The sequence below is a fragment of the Aspergillus pseudotamarii genome (assembly GCF_009193445.1).
Source record: "Aspergillus pseudotamarii strain CBS 117625 unplaced genomic scaffold BDV38scaffold_17, whole genome shotgun sequence".
NCBI lineage: Eukaryota > Fungi > Ascomycota > Eurotiomycetes > Eurotiales > Aspergillaceae > Aspergillus > Aspergillus pseudotamarii.
The window spans coordinates 306,287-322,926 of record NW_022475031.1 but is presented as its reverse complement, the minus strand read 5'-3'; the positions used below and the strand labels follow the sequence as shown (position 1 = coordinate 322,926).

The window sequence follows — 16,640 nt, the reverse complement described above, 5'->3', positions numbered from 1 at the left end:
GAGGACAGTGTTTGTGGTTCATAGCCCGTCCTGCAGAATTCTAGAAGCTTTAATCATCGACCAGTGTGCAGCATGTTCTGTGCAACTTAGGGTGTCAAACAAGAAGCGAACCAACTCTACTTCGTTATCCCCAATTATGAGGGATAACTCACTCTTGTTCCCTTCCATGAGTTCTCGTTTGAGAGATTCCAAGGCCAATGAAGCAGCTATGTTGGAATTTATCAAGCCCTCGCAATGTGGCCAAGACTGGAGAGCTTTAATTGCTCGTAAGCGCACACGATAGTCGGGACATTTCGATGCCACAACATACAGTCCTGGGATGATGCCATTGTCCAGCGTGGTTGTGGAACGCTCCGGAAATTTCACCATGAGCGCTTCGTGAGCGGATAATAAGGACACGTATTCAGGGGTCAAATATCCCGGAATCGGCCCGTGGAAAAAGCAGGTTTTGATACTCAAGATCTGAGCCAGGTAGTGCAATCGGATTATTCCCGCCCCTCGTTGTTCCTTCGGGCTGAGCGTGGCATATGACTCTTCGCAGAACAATTCGAATCGCTGCTTATGCTGAGCCAGAGATGCAAGAAGGTTCTGTTGCGTGAAGTGCATTGAGTCATAGTTGAGCCTGATTTCCGTACTGGAACGCGCCCAACACTCGGAGAGGAAGGGAATGCCTTTGCTTAATACGTGATTGAGTTCCCGTCGGGCCTCTTGCACATTTCGAGGTAGTGGCATTGTATCGCTATGTGACCACGCCTCTTCTCCCTCCTTGTTGAGATGCAAAAGTGGTCCATCCGCTCCGAAATGCGAGGACTGTGCGTCCAACCGCACGAATGCTTCGACCAAAGACTGGTCTATGGCTGATAAGCAGTGAGTGTAAGTTGGTGCCTCATTTAAGATTTTCAGGCCACTCCGGAGATGCCGCAAAGCTGAATTATACTGCCCGAGTAATAGCTCTGATAATGTGAACAGCAGACAACATACTAGAGTTACCTCTTTCAACTGCGGATCATGAGATGCATGTCGTTTATTGAGAAGAGCATAGGATCGTGCAGACTGTTCAAGGGCGAATCGGTGTCGAGGGCGATATAGGTTGACGCCTGCCAGACGCATGTCATTTTCCTCTGAGTCTTCTTGAACCGCACCGAGCACATTCACGGCATGATAGACCGCAGGCTCCGTGTGACTGAGTTGCCTTATAAGCTTTTGCCACAAGGGTGAGTCGAAGAAGGAAATCAAACTGGAGATTGAGTGATGATGGAAGTATGAAAAACATCTTTTCTCGTCCGAGTTCATGATCCAACACAGACGGTTTGCAATGTCAGGAAGACATACATCAGTTCGCTTATGAGGCAGCCGGCACATATCATATCCTTCGCATATGCGACCAGTCGACGTGCAGTTTTGGCACACGTTACCGGGTGATTCGTCGCATTTGATATGACGAGCACTGTAGCAGTGAGCTGTTAGACCTGCCACATTGTATCGAGATAATTTAACTGTATTCTTACCGGCAGGTACGGCAGCCCGTCTTGGATCGCTTCTGATGGGCTCTACGCCGTCTGGATACTGGCACCTCCACGGGAGCCATGGCAATCTATAACAAGTTTCCAAAACTGGGACGAAGAAACACACAACCTGCACTGGGCCTGCAGGTAACTGACAGCGTCGCAGAATCAAAATCCAGAAAAAAAAGGAGAAGAGGAGGAGAATAACAAGGGTGAGCAAGAATAGAAGTGCTCCCTGCTATCAAGGTAACAAATGAATTTAATAGATAGCGCGCCTGAGAACAGCTACTAATATACATATACTGCAATTAGGCAATACAACGCCCGGTCACAGTGGTTGTGATACCATTCGAAGCCGTTATGGAAGACGTATGGAAGCACTGAGACTGAGGGGGGACGGTCGGGAATCTCCGAAAGAGCCTCAAAATCAAGCCTTTGGATTGACAGCAACATCGAAGTATGGCCTTTTGGCCCCCACAATAGTAGCGCTCCAAACTTCCAATAGCCAGCCATGTTAGGGCCCAGATTGGTGGACGACTCGACTCGCGTGCTTTTTGGCCCCTTGTTGCACTTCGTGGCTGAAAGATCAGCTGACCACGGTGACCCCAGTTTATTGATTACGACCTCGGATTGGAGAGTCTGAGATTGACTGTGCTGAATAGGGCAGGACATACGCCGTACGTCCTCCTTCGGTCAAGTTTGTTGTTGCCTGGTGGTGGAGACCGATTTTCTCTTGTTGGTTTATGATCCGCGAACATTGAAGATTCGGTCTCGAATGGTGCAATCGAGCCATAAGCAGGCTGAAAGATCAGTGCACATACATGTACCATCAACCGGAAGAAATACAACTGGTGAATAAGAGACACAAGAAGGCAATCAGTGGGGAATAGAGATTGCGTCGTCTACTAGCTTAGATATACACAGAGACCTCAAGAGGGATTGGGTATTTTCATGCCAAATGACATCACCGACCTGACGCGGTGCCAACGCAATCCTCCGAGTCTTTCGGATGGTCCAACTAGGGTGGAATGAAGGAAGCTTGGTGTTTGCTAGATTAGGAATAACAGGTATGGAGAGCTGGAGAAAGGTTCAGATCTACCATATCCATGGCCTGAGTGATGTTAGAAGTAGGCTATATTCGTTTCCATGTCCAAGTTTGCGGTACAGACTGTGCAAGTTGAGGAAGGGTGAAAGAGAGAAAGATAGACATTGAAGCACGCTTAGAGTACAGTCCAAACAACGCTAAACAAAGTATACAACAGGATGGAAAGAACGAGGAATGTACAATTACAGACAGGTGTCTCACTCCCGATTCCTGGGCAATTTCACCCAGTATTCACAGAGCTTACCGTGCGCGATTCGTCTCCACTGCCCGAGCTCACGCTGCTCTTCGCGCTGCTCTTTCGCTGTGCCTTTATTCCCCATTCCAAGATTGTAGGGTTTGTATTCAGGATCATAGCGTAATCGGTGAAGTACACTGGAATGAATCTTGGCTGCTGGGGGCAGTGGCCTTCGCAAGCCACGGCCGTGCCATCGGGTCTCCGTGACCTCCCCATCAGGTGAGACTTTTGGACGCTTGAAGGGCATATACTCCATCATGCGCCAGAAGAGAACCTCGAGCCCTCTCCCAAAATCGTAGCCAAGCGAGTCATGGATCTCGGCTTGCTCGGCAGCCTGAACAACGTCGCGATTGTAGTCCTCCACTCTTGGATCGAAGCAATCATGCTTCTTGAGCTGGGTCGGGTCAAATGTGAGATCGGCCATGATGGCTTCCTGCACCATCCACATAAGGGGTATTTGGCTGGCCTTGGTCTTATGAGATGGCCATCCACCCCCCACATCACTGTGATCTCCAGCAAAGTATACCTCCTCAAAGTCCCCCTTGACCTCGGGATGAGGAACCCCGGAGATAGCAGCTTCCCCGTTTGCAGCCCATGTGCTGACGTGATGGGTCCTTGCTTTTGTGCCGCCGATGGGTGGTGGATCGAATAGAACGGGCTGGAATTTGATTCTTTTTTCATCAATGCTGACCGCATGTCGCATGATCTTCGGGCTCGGCTGAAGTTCGTTGTCCTTACTGACATCGCGGTTGAACTCAGCAACACTATTGACAGTATCGAAAAGTCCGAGAAAATGGACGAGTCCTGGGGACCGACACATGGTTTCTCGACTGAGTCGCAGAGACGCTTCTGCGTCATCCCGTTCCTTGCCAGGATCCGCAAACTTGTATCGGAGGAACGCCTCCCAAACAAATGGAATGGTTTCTTCGTTATCGGCGGAGATAAGACCTGCATAATCCAGCATCTCGTTTAGGAAGCGAGCTGTGTATGCTCCTCGCGAGAATCCAAAGAGATAGATTCTGGACCCGGGGACCCATCGGCGGGCGAGGAAGCGATAGCCTGAGATAACATGCTCGTTGAAAGATGTCGCCAGAGCTTGATCGACAATCTTTTTGGTCGGAAGGTTGGTGAAGGGCTGGTATGCTAGGCTTGCAAACGACCCGGCGGTAACGTCGGTTCCTATGCCAGCTATTGTGTGTGAGACTGAGATTTGCAGGGAGTATTCAACATAGTCACATACGCTGATAGTAACAATCTACACGGGTTAGTATACCATAAAGTAGTACTGCATGTTCAACACGACTCACATCTGTTATCTTTGGTTCGATCAAGCATGCGGAAGATCTTGAGGATATTGGTCTCGCTTCCATCTGCACGAAAGGTATTTCCGGTGCCGTCGAAGCAGAGAACCAATTCCCGAGTGGGTGCAGTGTCGTCGCACCCGCATGGATCAATCTCTTTAGACATGACTGTGGTAGGTACTGTACCGAACTTTGTGTGATCGATCTAGGAGTGGTAGCAGCACGGATGTTCCATTATAAGGCTGTCATCCAGGGTCTGTGGAGACCCTTTGGTCGGCCGCCCGGATGATCGCCACACGGTCTGATGAGTTGGCCCGCCTTGAAATGCATGGCGGCGGCATTATGCATGGCTGAGTTTGCAGATCCACGCATCATCTCAATAGCCTCGCAGTAGCGCCTTGGGCGTACTGGCGGTGACATCGTACACCGCAACAAGTTGCCAGGATCTGCAAGGCCATTTGTCGGGCAACCCAAGGGACAGGTGTGAATAGTCATTCATATTACGGACGCCTGACTCCCAATATTAGAAATGCCATTCTGAGCGAGAGAAATGATACCACAAGAGTGTTATCTAGCATGGCGGAGTAAGATACGGTGACTCAGGCAGGGCAGAGGGCAACATTCGATTTTCCCTGTGGGCCTTACACAGTTGACCAATACCCTGCACGAATTGCAAATTCATATAATAATAGAGTTGGGCTTACTAGCTGAGGGCTGCAGGACGTGGCCGGCCCTACTGCCGGGGTCGTCAGCCCTGTTTGGCATTTGATACGTCACTGGGTGTCCCTTTCACGGTGCCCGTCCTCCAAATCGTACTGATTTGTGGATTGGTTAAGGCATCCCACTGGGTGAGTCAACCACAAGGCCAGGTCGCTGTTTCTGAATGGTGTGGCTGGGTGATGTTCATTGGCTTGGATGATGTAAGATTACAGTGACAGAGCCTCGAATATGACATGTCGCACGCAAGTACTCCCTAGATTAATGCATACATTTGCGAATATACCGACCTTTCCCAACACCCTAACCTCTGGCCTGTTAGGGTTCAAGGATGCGCCATTCCTGATTTTGCCGAGAACAGCCCGCAGATATCCAACGGCAAACGCGCTGAGGGTTTGGATATGAACATGCGCAACCCCGGTACATTGAAGATACGACCAACGACTCTTCGGGCTGCGGCTATGTTGATTGGTGTTCTAGTGGTGCACAGCTCTGCCACTATGGCTCCGATGCTTTACGAGTGAAGAGACTTCTCAAACCACGATCCTGAAGAAGACTCTTTTGACTTCCGATCGGAACCGTTATGCAGAGCAATTGTAGGCTTAGCGTATTTGTCGTCGCTACTGGGTACAATATGTAAGGCGTGTATGGTCCCATCAGCATCCTCTTGCACAGTGGATTATATGCATATTATTGTGCTAGTGGATTCCCACGGCTGGGAGTTATAGGCGCTCTACAAGCCTAGTAATGCTGTGTTATGTCTTGATACTGAGTGATTAATTGTCTAATCATGGGAGAAGACTGCAACATCCCGCTTTACTAATGTCTCTGCAACATGTATGTGGTCATGCTTCATATGCAAGCGTATGTCGTAGGGTTGATACATGAGGCAATCCACAAGGCAACTATCAGGAAGAGCGCCACATCACAGTGCAAGTACAATAGGGAATATCCATGCTTCTTAGAATGGTATGCAATTTCATGGCTCAAGTCTATGTTTTCCTTGGTGGGTCCCTTAGATGTAGCCACGAGCCATATCCATATATTAAAATTCGCTTTTGGCGGAAGGATGATCAAGGTAGTGGAGAATCTATCACCCGGCTAATAGGCCGCGGTTCTAAACTTTCTCGCCCTTTTCACAGCTGGATCCCTTGGTGTGGTGAATCGTTTAATGAGTTACCAAGGTCCTTACCACTTCCAGAGTGATCTACACTTTCAGTAAATAGGTTGTTGACTAACATAATGTGGTATTTCATATGTGCTGTTGAGCTTCTTCCTCAATGCATGGTATCTTCAACACCGCAACCCCACAACACCGTGCATACTACTACATGACATTATAAGATACACATCGCCACCAAATGTCCAAGTCATACTCATCCCCACGGTCGTTATCATTATGTAGGAGTGCCCTACAGTCACGTCCTCATCGCCCTGCTTCAGGGGAAGCTGCGTCAATCTAATCAGCCTAGAAGTGGCTCCTGCTTAGCGCCCTGCACAGCACAGAGATACGACGCCCGGTCTTTAGTATAGAACTCGACATCGACCTTGTTCCGCAAGTTCGCTTCGCCATCATCCAAAGTACCGGCCTTGATGACAGTCTTGTCGGCCATGAGATCTAATTCTGTGAACAGACTAGACCCACACTTGTTACAGAAGAAATGCCGGTTGTTTTTGCCCGAGGCTCCAGTGACATCATAGAACGTGGGTTCTCCTGTAGCAGTTCTCAGCCACGATGATCGAACATGAGCAAAACGCCCCATAAATATGTGTGAGATAAACCGAGGATGGTGTAACTAGGTACCTTTTGTCACTTTGAACGAATCCCGGGGAACGATTACGTTGGACGTGAATGCGCCACCGGTCCACTATATCTCACGGTTATTCCATGCTCCACGCACTTCGATCGAGAGTGCAGAAGAATAGCTGAGATCCGAGACCTGTGACATACCTTCTGACAATCAACACAGTGGCACAAAGCCGTTACAAGAGGCTCGGCTAGAATGGTAATGATGTTAGTATAGTCTTCACGGTAGCGAGGGCTACTATGTAACATCCAGTACATACAGCTAGAGGCGTATGCAATTGCACCGCACATGCAGCTTCCTGCCAGGGTCATTATGTTGGTTATTTGGGGTAGGGGATGAATGATAAATTCCGATCTATATCACTATGGATGGGACAGACAGACAGAAATCTTCTGTTGCTGACAGGCTAGCGGGGTGTATTTATGCTCTGTCTACCCTCGTACGACGTTGAACCGTGTTACTTCTACCAAGCCCCGGATATCTACGGCCAACTAGCAATCGCCGAAGGAAATCCTCGGATGCTTGAAAATTAAGTTATTTCGGCGTTTGCTTGACATTGACCCCAAAGACCGGAAAGCCGTGCTTTCTTTACTAAATAGTAGACAGGCTAACCAGATTTGACTAGCGTCTGAATTCCCTATGGAAGGGCAGGTAGACTGCATTTGTAGGAGTTTCGCCTGTCAGACTACGGAGTATCTATCTCTCCATTAAGAGGTAATGGTTGAGGAAATAATATTAAAGAGTTCCATTCTCACCACTTTGAGAACTATCAGGATACTAAATTAGGCTTAGCGTGGTTAGCTGGTCGACAATTTAGTGTATGGTTCGAGGTACTGGACCCCATATGTATTCATATTATTAGCTCAAAATCTTACCACGTAGCATTAAGGACAGTTGTGTCACACCGTGGCCTGGGTTGCATATGAATGGAAGCAGTTGTGTTCCGCCATACATCGATTCTCGAATATTCATGGACAAGACTGAAGCACAGACCTCTTTCGTCTCCACAGTTCGGCGATTACAACTTGTGCGATGGCCGAAAGTCATGAATGATCTGGCTCACTCATACAAGAGCTTGAACCTTGCTGTGGAGAGTTGAAACACTGCCCGGTGCTGTCGACTACGAAATACAACAAAGTAAACTAAGGCCGTAGACATATGCATCAAATAATTTCGAGAACAGTAAAGCATGCTGCCTTCGACCGGGACCTGCAGGTGTATTGCATGGATTGTAGGATTATTCTCGACTCTACTATGGTACATGCTTTATAGACAGACACAACCAAGTCACAGTGTAGCTTACCCCCGTCTGGTGAGATCGGTAACTCTCTTGGGTTGTGTCATGGACGCACTCCTTCGCACACGAGAAAGGGAAACTGCATCGTCTTCTTGCCACCATCCTGGCCTGCATTATCGTCCTCCCACCCCTCGATATCCTTATCCAGTTTCCATCCGACCCATACCTTGACTTGCTCGAAACCAACCTCCTTCAATAGGTCTTCGATCCACTGACGCGGAATGCCGTGCCGTTCCACACCCTCCAACTTGGACTTGGGGTGAAACTTGATCGCCTCGGGACCAAAGTCCTCAAAATCTGTCAGAGCTATTCTTCCCCCGGGCTTTAGGCAGCCTAGGAGCATGTGGAGAAAAGGCCGAAGATCGGGAATATGATGTAGCACCAGATGCGACAAGGCCAGATCGAACTTTTTCCGACCTGCTGAGGGATTCTTCTCATCACTGGAGGGAAGAACAGGGTCCTCGGGATCTTCTAGCAACTTGCAAATAGGCACAATATTTCGTGGAGAGCCAGGCTGCGTCGTCTTCGTCTTGAGCATTTCAATCATGCCCTCTGCCGTGTCAACGGCGACAATCTCGCGGACCAGAGGTGCTACCCGCACGCTCAGCAAGCCTGTTCCACAGCCCACCTCGAGAACATCTAAGCCGGTTCCTGTGGTGCCTTGTTTCTCCCCTGACACATTCTCGATGAGGGGTCGGAGTGTCTCGTATGCGAGGCGAGTCGCCTCTTGGACGGAGGGGTTATTATCCCAGTTCGCTGCTTCGGCATTGAATCTCTCATTGCCTGCAGTATTTGGTGCATTAGACATCTTGTATATGCCGTGACTGTCGAGATGTTTGTGCGAGATGCGTGTTGGTGTTCGGGTTATCCGATGGCTGCCGTTTGCCTGCATAAGTTTAATGACGATTTTGGTCGTCGGCTCGGCTATCGAGAAAATGCGGGGTTGAATTTCTATTACTCACCTCGACGCTTGCCCAAGAACGCACTCATACTATGGTGACTAGAGTCATTTCTTACATGTCGGGATTGCGCTAATAGTTACCATGCTACCCTGGTAATCCGAGATAGCTGATCCTAGATCCATACCGGTACTTGAATAATATGACATAGTTTTGCCTGCCATGTCTGCGTGAGGGCACCAGTATCGTAGTATATGAGATAAACAATATCTAAATCACTGCTTCCTCAAGCACCGTTGGCCCCATAACGCACGGCAGCGGGCACTTTCAAGGATGTTCTCCGTCGAGCCCATTACATGTTCAAATTCTGCTTCCTCGGGACCCGGCGTTTGACCATTGCCAATATCCACAGCACTTTTCACGCCAAACGACTGGGCCGGAAAATACTGATGAACAACCTCGGGCACAACCGAAATACATTTGAGTTGACCCGCCTTACAAGCATGCATCATACTCACATCGAAAGCCTCGTCTTGCGCCCCGCCCAACAGTTCTACTACTTTCCGAGAGCCCTCTCGGGATAGGGCATATGCAAACGAACAGACGGGATTAACTGAGCGGTATATGGCGCGTTGGCGATCCGGCAAACGGTCAATATACGGCTTTGCCCAGCCGAAATAGTCGCTGTGTGGGCACGCAGTTGGATCGTCATATAGAATCGTTTCGAACTGCTCTTCCCAGTACTCGCCGCAATGGCCGATCCAGAGGACCTCCCAGTCTCGACCGTAAGGTGCGGTATCCTGATCAAGATTGTCGATATGGGTTAGGTTGCGTACACTGTCCGCGATTTGCACCATCTGCGACCGGATTGACACGTCCCAGTCTACGTCGTCTTCGATGATAAGGACTGTGTCTAGGTTCGCTTGGATGGTGTGTTTTATTAAATCAAGATGCGCCAGCCAGGCGACACTTGCACCATGGCTTGGGTGTTCGACATCGTCAGGCCCTAGGTGCTCGAAAGCATGAACAAGAGTGGGATTGATCGGCGGCTGAGGTGGAATCTGGATCTCCAACCCCGTAAGGCTTGCCGCCGCTAGTAATCCTCGTGTTCTCCATGAAGGACCAGTGGAAAGTGTGAGGATGGATTGAAACTGCTTTGTTATTAGCATGCTGTGACAGAAAAATGTCCATCGTGGCACTGTACTTACACCTAAGGTGCTGTTTCCTGCACTCTGTACGGGAGATTGAGGCGTAGTTGAGACCAGCTGAGCTGGTGTTGGTGTTGGTGTCGGTGTCAGTGTCGGGGCTAGCAGCGAGACCGTCGAAGTCTCTCGGTCTTGAGATAGCAACATCCGCTGGGTATACCACAGGAACAGCACAAGACTCACGGCTGTTGCCAGAAGAAGCCACTGACGCGTCGCTAAGAACATTGCCTGCTTTCCCAAGCGTTTTAATTCACATATGGGCAAATATGGATTTGAATGTAGCGCTTGAGCAGCGGAACGCAGTTTAATTCATCGCTGGTAAGCGGGACATTCTTTCAATTTCCCAAATCCCTAGCGTATATCAGAGAATAACTATTCAGGGGCAATCTTGCGGCGCAGCCTTGTTGCATATTAGCGATATTGCTTGCAAGGGTTGGGACCAATGAAACGTCACGACTTGGCGCCTGTTGGCGCCCTACTACCTCCTAGTACGACGGTCGGAAGTGACTCTAGGGGGAGTCTAGGCACTAAGGCGTGAGATATGATCCATAGTAACACATTCTCTGATATGCCTTATGTGGTTGTTGTATATATATCCATTTTCGCCCGGTTTAATTCATATTAGCGGCCCAAATGCCGATGCAAGAGCATGGCTGACAACTGTACAAAGACGGGAAAGTTATACTTCATTAGAATTAAGTTATTCCTTTACTGCACTGTGTTGGAGGCTTGTATCAGAGGTAGTAGTTGCATCATGATGTTCTACGAATGGAGGTAGAATGTATCAATCCATAGGGAATAGCTCTTGATATTAAATGCTCCAACTCCTTCGCTTCATAATTAAACTCTCATGATACATTTCTAGCCTGCTTTTCCTGATGCAACCCCCGAACCTCCTCATCCAGACCCGGAGCAGGACCATCAACGGGCAGATCAGGTGCCACCTGATTAATTGGCAATGGGGCAACCGGGCCAGGCTGTATGCCCATCTCCATCCTCCATTGCACAAATTGAGCAGTAGAGCTAGCATAAACGATTCGTCCCAAGCCCGCGTTTGCATGAGCAGCCGCGCACATCGGGCAGTGCTCGCCAGAAGTGTAGACTGTGGCAGCAGCGCGCTCCGTCGGACTCAGGTTCTTCTGGGCCCACTTGACGATGGTGAACTCCGGGTGCCAGGTGACATCTGCTTCCGTTACGGTCCGGTTGCGATCCTCGTAGATAATCTTGCCGGTGGCATCCACTAGCACGGACCCGAATGGGGAATCACCCGCTTCGAGAGCTTCACGAGCTAGGTCTACGCAACGGCGCAAGTAGTTGATGTCTGAGTCGGAGACCATACTGTTCTGTTTTGGAAGTCTGCTAAGATGGTAATGCGATATGGACTTGATATGTGCGCTCTTCCCGAATTCGAACTCCAGTCTGCAAACGTTAGCTTTTATATCGTGGGGAGGTACATGTCTTCTGTACCGGAGGGGCCACAAACTAGCTATTATCACTGGAGGTGGAAGCGAAGGTACGCCGACGTGTACACTCAAAGAGTTTCAAGTTATGAAACGAATGCAAAACAAAAAAAAAAAAAAAGTGGCGATGGGATCATGGAGGGGTTTTAAATGCTTAAATTCGAGGGACCGAGTGAGTAATAGAAATATCAGAAAACCATTTCATCCAGTACGATTGCACGCCAGCGTTTGCTTCGTCCCCGCCAAACCCCGCAAATCAGCACATGGTGGACCCTGCCAAGACCTTGCAAATTTAATTGCTGGTTCATTCTTTTAAATGCTATTGTATATATCGCTTCTGAAAGGTGGCTGAGAGACATTGTGAGAGACGAGAATACTCTATGTATGGCGAAAAGCATACGGTGGGTATCGATTTACAACCAATCTTGTTCTGGCTCCAGTGAGTGGAACCGTGGAACAGAATGATATATCAAAATTAAAGGCCATCCTCACGGACTATTAAAATCGCAATTATCTCATATATCAGCCATGTCTTAAGCAGCTATAATCAGGGCTCACCGTGCATAGTCCTGGTCTGCTTTTGCAGTTCAAGAACTGGCCGGATAAAGTGTCCCTTATCCATTCAATACGTTTTAGGATCCCAAAGACTCAACAAAAAGGGGAGGGTTTTACGCTAGTTAACCAGACAGGAAGGAAAAGAAAAACGAACCAGTTTCTTTTGTATTCATTCTCTTCCTCAGTTGATGATAGACATATCTCTACACTCTTGCTAACGTATCATTACCCAGTTAACAGATTATTTACCCTATGTAGTAGATCCCTCCGTTGCAATAGAAAACAAATACAAAGAACAATGAGAGCTGAAGATACCTGTGCACACACTAAAGCCTGCCAAAGGGTAGTAATCAAGTGGTAGCCGCTGCTGTCGGCCCACAGAAAGTGATCGTGATATCTGTCTCAATGCTGTCCCGGAAATCCACGTAGTATTCCTCCTTGTCGGGACCGCAGCCCCGAGCCATCTGTCCATATTGTTCTTTAGTTCTGATTGTTAGCGGATCGTCGAGGCCAAGAATTCTCTTCCGATCTTCAAAAACCTGCCGCACTAGAGCAAGTGCTTCGTCCTTCCTCCCTTGTCCGCACCGTGCTACTGCCAAATTCATTTTGCTTCTGATGGTTTGAGGATCATCCTTTCCAAGAAAACCTTCACTTAGCTGTAGGGTATGAGCAATAGAATCTCCTGCTTCGTTGTATTTCGTCACTCGGATCAAAATCACTTCAAACATGTTCACAGTGTCCAGGGTGTCCCGATTCAGCATCCCGAATACCTGCTTTTTCCTTTCTATCAACTCGGGAAGGAGGTAAGTCAACTCGGTCAATTTTCCCAAGTTGTATAACGTGCCAGTTAATAGGTCCATTGCCCGAATGGTGTTTAGATGTATGGCTCCAAGGGCTTGCTCATATAGTTTCCAAGACTTATTGAATAGTCCCTCTGCATCGGCATAACGTTGCCTTTGGGCCATGACGCTGCCCAGGAGGGTCATCGTTTCCGCTATACTTCTAACTTCAATACCTGAAGTATGCTCTTTCTCTTGGAGGACATCTTTGAGAATTCTCTGCGCTTTCGAGGGATTATTTTGTAAGTATGCGCTCCAACCTAGATTATGCCTTGCTGCCAAATCGCGAAATTGCTTAGCTTTCGTTTTTGATTTCGAGTGGAGTATCTCTGAAAGGATACTTTCAGCTTCGCGGTACTTCTCCGTCTGGATAAGCGCCGATGTCAACAGAATTAAGCTGTTTAGGGTTGCGTCATGCTCATCGCCGAACGTCTTGCTGTTTAAGGACACAACCTCCCGGAAGATAAGCTCCGCTTCTATTAGCTTACCCTCAAAATGCAGTATACGCGCCAGGTCAGCTAAATCTGTCACATAGCTGGAATATTGTGGGTCGAGTCTTTTCCGGATTGTAATTGATTCTCTGAGCTGCGTCTCCGCGGTTCTCGCCTGGCCTCGTTGCCAATTGGATTCTGCCGCAAGGTGAAGAAGGTGAGCCTTTTTCAGTAGGCTACTCCCTTTTGTGAACTCATATTCCACCACTATTTGAAGATGTCGGTAGATTCCATCCAGGCAGCTCCATCTTTCTCGTTCTCCTTTGCAAGAACAGAATTCAAGGAGGGTATATAGTGCCTTTTCTTGCCATCTTTCCAGATCCCCCTCTTGTTCTAGCCACCGGACAATCCATAAATGCTCGAACTTGTGTAGACTTATATAGCCACCATCAGTGTCTGTTGTGACTAGAGAGAGTTCTTTCAGGTAACCTATATCGCTAAGAAGTGCGACGGAGCTATCATAACTCGTTTGGAGGATCTCAATCGAGATCGATCGTGCATCCATCATAGCGATTGTACAAAGGAGCTCCAATGCCCTTGGGCTATGCTGCTTGACTGAGTCATATAAGATCCTTGATGGCATTCTCATTGCATCTTCAGAGAGCGGAAGAAGATTCGGGTCTAGGTCATGCTCCTCACTCAGGTATTTTGCAGCTGCATAATCTTCAAAGACATCTAGATATTGACGTATTGTCACCTCTCTAGTTGTAATATATGAAGCAGCCCTAACGACAAGTAACGGCAAACCCTGTAGGGCTAACATAAGCTGGGAGGTGTCCTTAGCGTGACAGGCAGTAGTTGGCTGTCGGAGTAGGTTAGTTAGAAGATCTTGTGCATCGATAAGTTCTAACGGAGGAATCTCCTCGACATTCTTGAGACCTGCGAACTTGTACCCAACTCGTTTGTCCTGAGTGGTAAGAATAATATGGCCAGCGTCGCTTTGGGGAAAGTAGTCAATCAACCGAGCTTGCCACAAAAGACTACTATGTGAGCGATTGCCAGAGAGACTGAAGCAGACTCTCCGATCATCCAACCCATCCAAGACAAGAAGCCATGGGCCAACTGTCCTTCTACTAAGGCCCTCTTTCACAGCCTTCAATATGTCTGCGCCTGGATTATCGTGCCCTGGGATATCTAAAGCCCTTGCAATATTCCTAAACCCAATCTCAATCGTCTCCATTGTACGTCCATGGACCCAGAAGAAGTGAGCACATGGATACTTCTCCATGAATGTATATGAATATTCGACGGCCAGGGCAGTTTTCCTAAACCAGGCGTTAACCAGCAACTTCGAACAGGTAGACACAACGTACCCAACGCCATAAGGTCCACAAAGTGCAACGACTCGCTCTGTCTCCATCCTTGTTTCTATACTGGTTAGTAGACCCTGGCGATTTACAAAGTTCTTGTCCCTGCGGAAGGGAATCTGCTCCGCCTTCCCTAGCCAAATATTAGCGTCATCTGATTAACTACAGCAAACATCCCATATACTTGGGTTCCTTGTTGTTCACATTTTTCTTTACGACAAAGCTACTACCCTCAGCATCTGTGACTTACCAGATTTGAAGCACTTGAGTAAATGGTCCACGAAAGTTTTAAAGTTCGGATCATCCATCGACGTAAATTTGTTAAGACCACGATGGTCAGTATCAAGTTGCACGACCTCTCCATGTCCAGGACTTCCCGATGATTTACTAACTGTCTGTTTGCAATTAGGAAACTATTGATGAGGAACTGACTGAGCCAACTGACTTACCAGACTAAAGTGTAGGTTCAATATTTTCTCTGCCTTTGTCTCGAGCAAGTCACATATGTAAGGGGAAAAAGGCTTTTCACTCGCATATGCGGCTTCGAATTGTGATTGAAGTTGTGTCACCGGAGTCCCATTAAACGACACGTATTCCAAAAGCTTTGTTGATGCACCCCGCCAATAAGACGTGCATGTAATAAGAGACCCCAACATCGAAGCTTTAGTACCTAAGTGAGGAACACCTAAGAACAGGATGCCTTTCGTTTGTACTGCAATTTCGCTTTTACGCTCCTTCGCATATACTAAAGCCTATTAAGGCGATTAGTATCTCGCAGAATGCGCAAGACTTGATAGTAAAATGTCACCTGTTTTAGCAGCAAACCACCAAAGCTATGTGCGATGAAGATAATCGGCCTGCAGCGTAATTCATGAGTTTGCCTTACTCTCTCGATGTCATCCAGGAGCCGTTTCGCATGATCTTCGAATTCCATCACTGCGGCATCTTCCAGGTAGCTAGTCTGGTGATTAATCATGGTAACCCTGGCTTCTCCCATACCATCAACATTTGGCAATAGGTCCCTGAGCCAGTATAGCTCTGTTCCATTTGGCGAATAACCCCTCCAAGCAGACTTCGGGTTCGAACCAAGACCATGTATAGCGAAAACACTAAAAGTAGTTCTGAGGTTGGGAATCCAGGAATTATAGAATGTAGCTTACTCGACTTGTGTTGCCCTACCAGGATCGTGTAAGACCTCGATGGGCTGGAATGATGCTCTTTCGGTTGATTGTTTTGCTAGATTGAGCATGCCAGGAATAAAGACAAATATATGGAGAGGTGACAGAATGAGACACCCTAGGACAAGTAGGAAAAAGAAAAGTAATTTGGGTATTTTGGTCGGATAATATAAAGTTGGGCCAGAGCCCTTAATTAATGTAACATAGTACAAGCGAGTGATGGCGGTGCTAGTGACAATCACTTTATAATAGAAGCTGAAAAAGAAGACAGCTGCGAAAGCTACTATCCAAAGATGGAGTTCAACCATGACCCCAGACATGGGCACGCTTGTTTCTGTCTGTCGACAATATCGCTATCCATATGTTATCTTTCGAATATTTCTTTTGATGTGGTCGAACTGCTGGCCGACAAAGAGTATATGAAGCATAATTAAGAGGGTGGTGCTACAAATGCTACCAATAGCAGCGGGAACCCGTAGCCTTTGGTTTTGTTTTGACTGGCCAAATTTGACCTTAGCTGGTGTGAGATTTCATGTATTTCTTGTAGGGCCTAGGCTTAAGCAATATTTTAAGCTTACTCGTCAAGTTATATCATTTGCTGTTTCAGCACAGTGGCGTGACTGCTACATACGAGGTGGCAAAAGAGTAAGAAATGATCCTGACCCGTCACAATCCAAGGTAAAGGGAGCATGATTCATTGCATTGTAACTTATAATATATACCTCCTTTTGGATGGTT

General features: G+C 47.8%; 8 protein-coding genes across 8 annotated transcripts; all 8 read right to left on the bottom strand.

Annotated features, from left to right (window-relative positions):
• Window positions 1–53: 53 nt before the first annotated feature.
• On the bottom strand, window positions 54–1,958 carry BDV38DRAFT_270057 (uncharacterized protein; the record flags this gene model as incomplete). Its single annotated transcript, XM_032057077.1, has 6 exons — window positions 54–77; window positions 121–246; window positions 277–951; window positions 982–1,613; window positions 1,662–1,743; window positions 1,887–1,958. The coding sequence occupies 6 exons, from the start codon at window positions 1,956–1,958 to the stop codon at window positions 54–56; spliced, it is 1,611 nt and encodes a 536-aa protein (XP_031915264.1).
• Window positions 1,959–2,762: 804 nt separating this feature from the next.
• Window positions 2,763–4,665, bottom strand: BDV38DRAFT_54766 (T6SS phospholipase effector Tle1-like catalytic domain-containing protein). The gene is made up of 3 exons (XM_032063531.1): window positions 4,153–4,665; window positions 4,086–4,100; window positions 2,763–4,033 (listed from the first exon to the last, which is right to left on the bottom strand). The coding sequence occupies exons 1-3, from the start codon at window positions 4,310–4,312 to the stop codon at window positions 2,808–2,810; spliced, it is 1,401 nt and encodes a 466-aa protein (XP_031915263.1). The 5' UTR covers window positions 4,313–4,665; the 3' UTR covers window positions 2,763–2,807.
• Window positions 4,666–6,110: 1,445 nt separating this feature from the next.
• On the bottom strand, window positions 6,111–7,100 carry BDV38DRAFT_242972 (GFA family protein). The gene is made up of 4 exons (XM_032054168.1): window positions 6,931–7,100; window positions 6,815–6,861; window positions 6,668–6,731; window positions 6,111–6,577 (listed from the first exon to the last, which is right to left on the bottom strand). The coding sequence occupies exons 1-4, from the start codon at window positions 6,980–6,982 to the stop codon at window positions 6,327–6,329; spliced, it is 414 nt and encodes a 137-aa protein (XP_031915262.1). The 5' UTR covers window positions 6,983–7,100; the 3' UTR covers window positions 6,111–6,326.
• Window positions 7,101–7,913: 813 nt separating this feature from the next.
• On the bottom strand, window positions 7,914–8,818 carry BDV38DRAFT_242971 (class I SAM-dependent DNA methyltransferase). The gene has a single exon (XM_032054167.1). The coding sequence runs from the start codon at window positions 8,774–8,776 to the stop codon at window positions 8,012–8,014; it is 765 nt and encodes a 254-aa protein (XP_031915261.1). The 5' UTR covers window positions 8,777–8,818; the 3' UTR covers window positions 7,914–8,011.
• Window positions 8,819–9,142: 324 nt separating this feature from the next.
• Window positions 9,143–10,297, bottom strand: BDV38DRAFT_291592 (uncharacterized protein; the record flags this gene model as incomplete). Its single annotated transcript, XM_032061777.1, has 2 exons — window positions 9,143–10,018; window positions 10,076–10,297. The coding sequence occupies 2 exons, from the start codon at window positions 10,295–10,297 to the stop codon at window positions 9,143–9,145; spliced, it is 1,098 nt and encodes a 365-aa protein (XP_031915260.1).
• A 623-nt stretch (window positions 10,298–10,920) lies between these two features.
• BDV38DRAFT_281361 (nucleoside deaminase) lies at window positions 10,921–11,409 on the bottom strand (the record flags this gene model as incomplete). The annotated part of the gene is made up of 1 exon (XM_032059527.1): window positions 10,921–11,409. One exon carries the CDS (start codon window positions 11,407–11,409, stop codon window positions 10,921–10,923), a length of 489 nt encoding a protein of 162 aa, XP_031915259.1.
• An 881-nt stretch (window positions 11,410–12,290) lies between these two features.
• Window positions 12,291–15,552, bottom strand: BDV38DRAFT_242967 (uncharacterized protein). Its single transcript, XM_032054166.1, has 4 exons — window positions 15,174–15,552; window positions 14,975–15,119; window positions 14,731–14,857; window positions 12,291–14,682 (listed from the first exon to the last, which is right to left on the bottom strand). Exons 1-4 carry the CDS (start codon window positions 15,378–15,380, stop codon window positions 12,438–12,440), a joined length of 2,724 nt encoding a protein of 907 aa, XP_031915258.1. The 5' UTR covers window positions 15,381–15,552; the 3' UTR covers window positions 12,291–12,437.
• Window positions 15,251–16,430, bottom strand: BDV38DRAFT_54715 (uncharacterized protein). Its single transcript, XM_032063530.1, has 2 exons — window positions 15,885–16,430; window positions 15,251–15,833 (listed from the first exon to the last, which is right to left on the bottom strand). The coding sequence occupies exons 1-2, from the start codon at window positions 16,220–16,222 to the stop codon at window positions 15,470–15,472; spliced, it is 702 nt and encodes a 233-aa protein (XP_031915257.1). The 5' UTR covers window positions 16,223–16,430; the 3' UTR covers window positions 15,251–15,469.
• Between the last annotated feature and the right edge of the window lie 210 nt (window positions 16,431–16,640).

Excerpts from the sequence above, each read along its gene's own strand:
- BDV38DRAFT_242967 (XM_032054166.1), bottom strand. The coding sequence starts at position 15,380 with ATGTTGGGGTCTCTTATTACATGCACGTCTTATTGGCGGGGTGCATCA. Across the intron at positions 15,120-15,173 it reads TGAACCTACACTTTAGTCTG|ACAGTTAGTAAATCATCGGG; the intron begins GTAAGTCAGTTG and ends AATTGCAAACAG. Across the intron at positions 14,683-14,730 it reads TGTGGACCTTATGGCGTTGG|GAAAACTGCCCTGGCCGTCG; the intron begins GTACGTTGTGTC and ends CGCCTGGTTTAG.
- BDV38DRAFT_242972 (XM_032054168.1), bottom strand. The coding sequence starts at position 6,982 with ATGACCCTGGCAGGAAGCTGCATGTGCGGTGCAATTGCATACGCCTCT. Across the intron at positions 6,862-6,930 it reads AATTGCATACGCCTCTAGCT|CCGAGCCTCTTGTAACGGCT; the intron begins GTATGTACTGGA and ends TTACCATTCTAG. Across the intron at positions 6,732-6,814 it reads ACTGTGTTGATTGTCAGAAG|TGGACCGGTGGCGCATTCAC; the intron begins GTATGTCACAGG and ends CGTGAGATATAG.
- BDV38DRAFT_54766 (XM_032063531.1), bottom strand. The coding sequence starts at position 4,312 with ATGTCTAAAGAGATTGATCCATGCGGGTGCGACGACACTGCACCCACT.
- BDV38DRAFT_54715 (XM_032063530.1), bottom strand. The coding sequence starts at position 16,222 with ATGTCTGGGGTCATGGTTGAACTCCATCTTTGGATAGTAGCTTTCGCA. Across the intron at positions 15,834-15,884 it reads GGTAGGGCAACACAAGTCGA|TGTTTTCGCTATACATGGTC; the intron begins GTAAGCTACATT and ends AACTACTTTTAG.
- BDV38DRAFT_242971 (XM_032054167.1), bottom strand. The coding sequence starts at position 8,776 with ATGTCTAATGCACCAAATACTGCAGGCAATGAGAGATTCAATGCCGAA.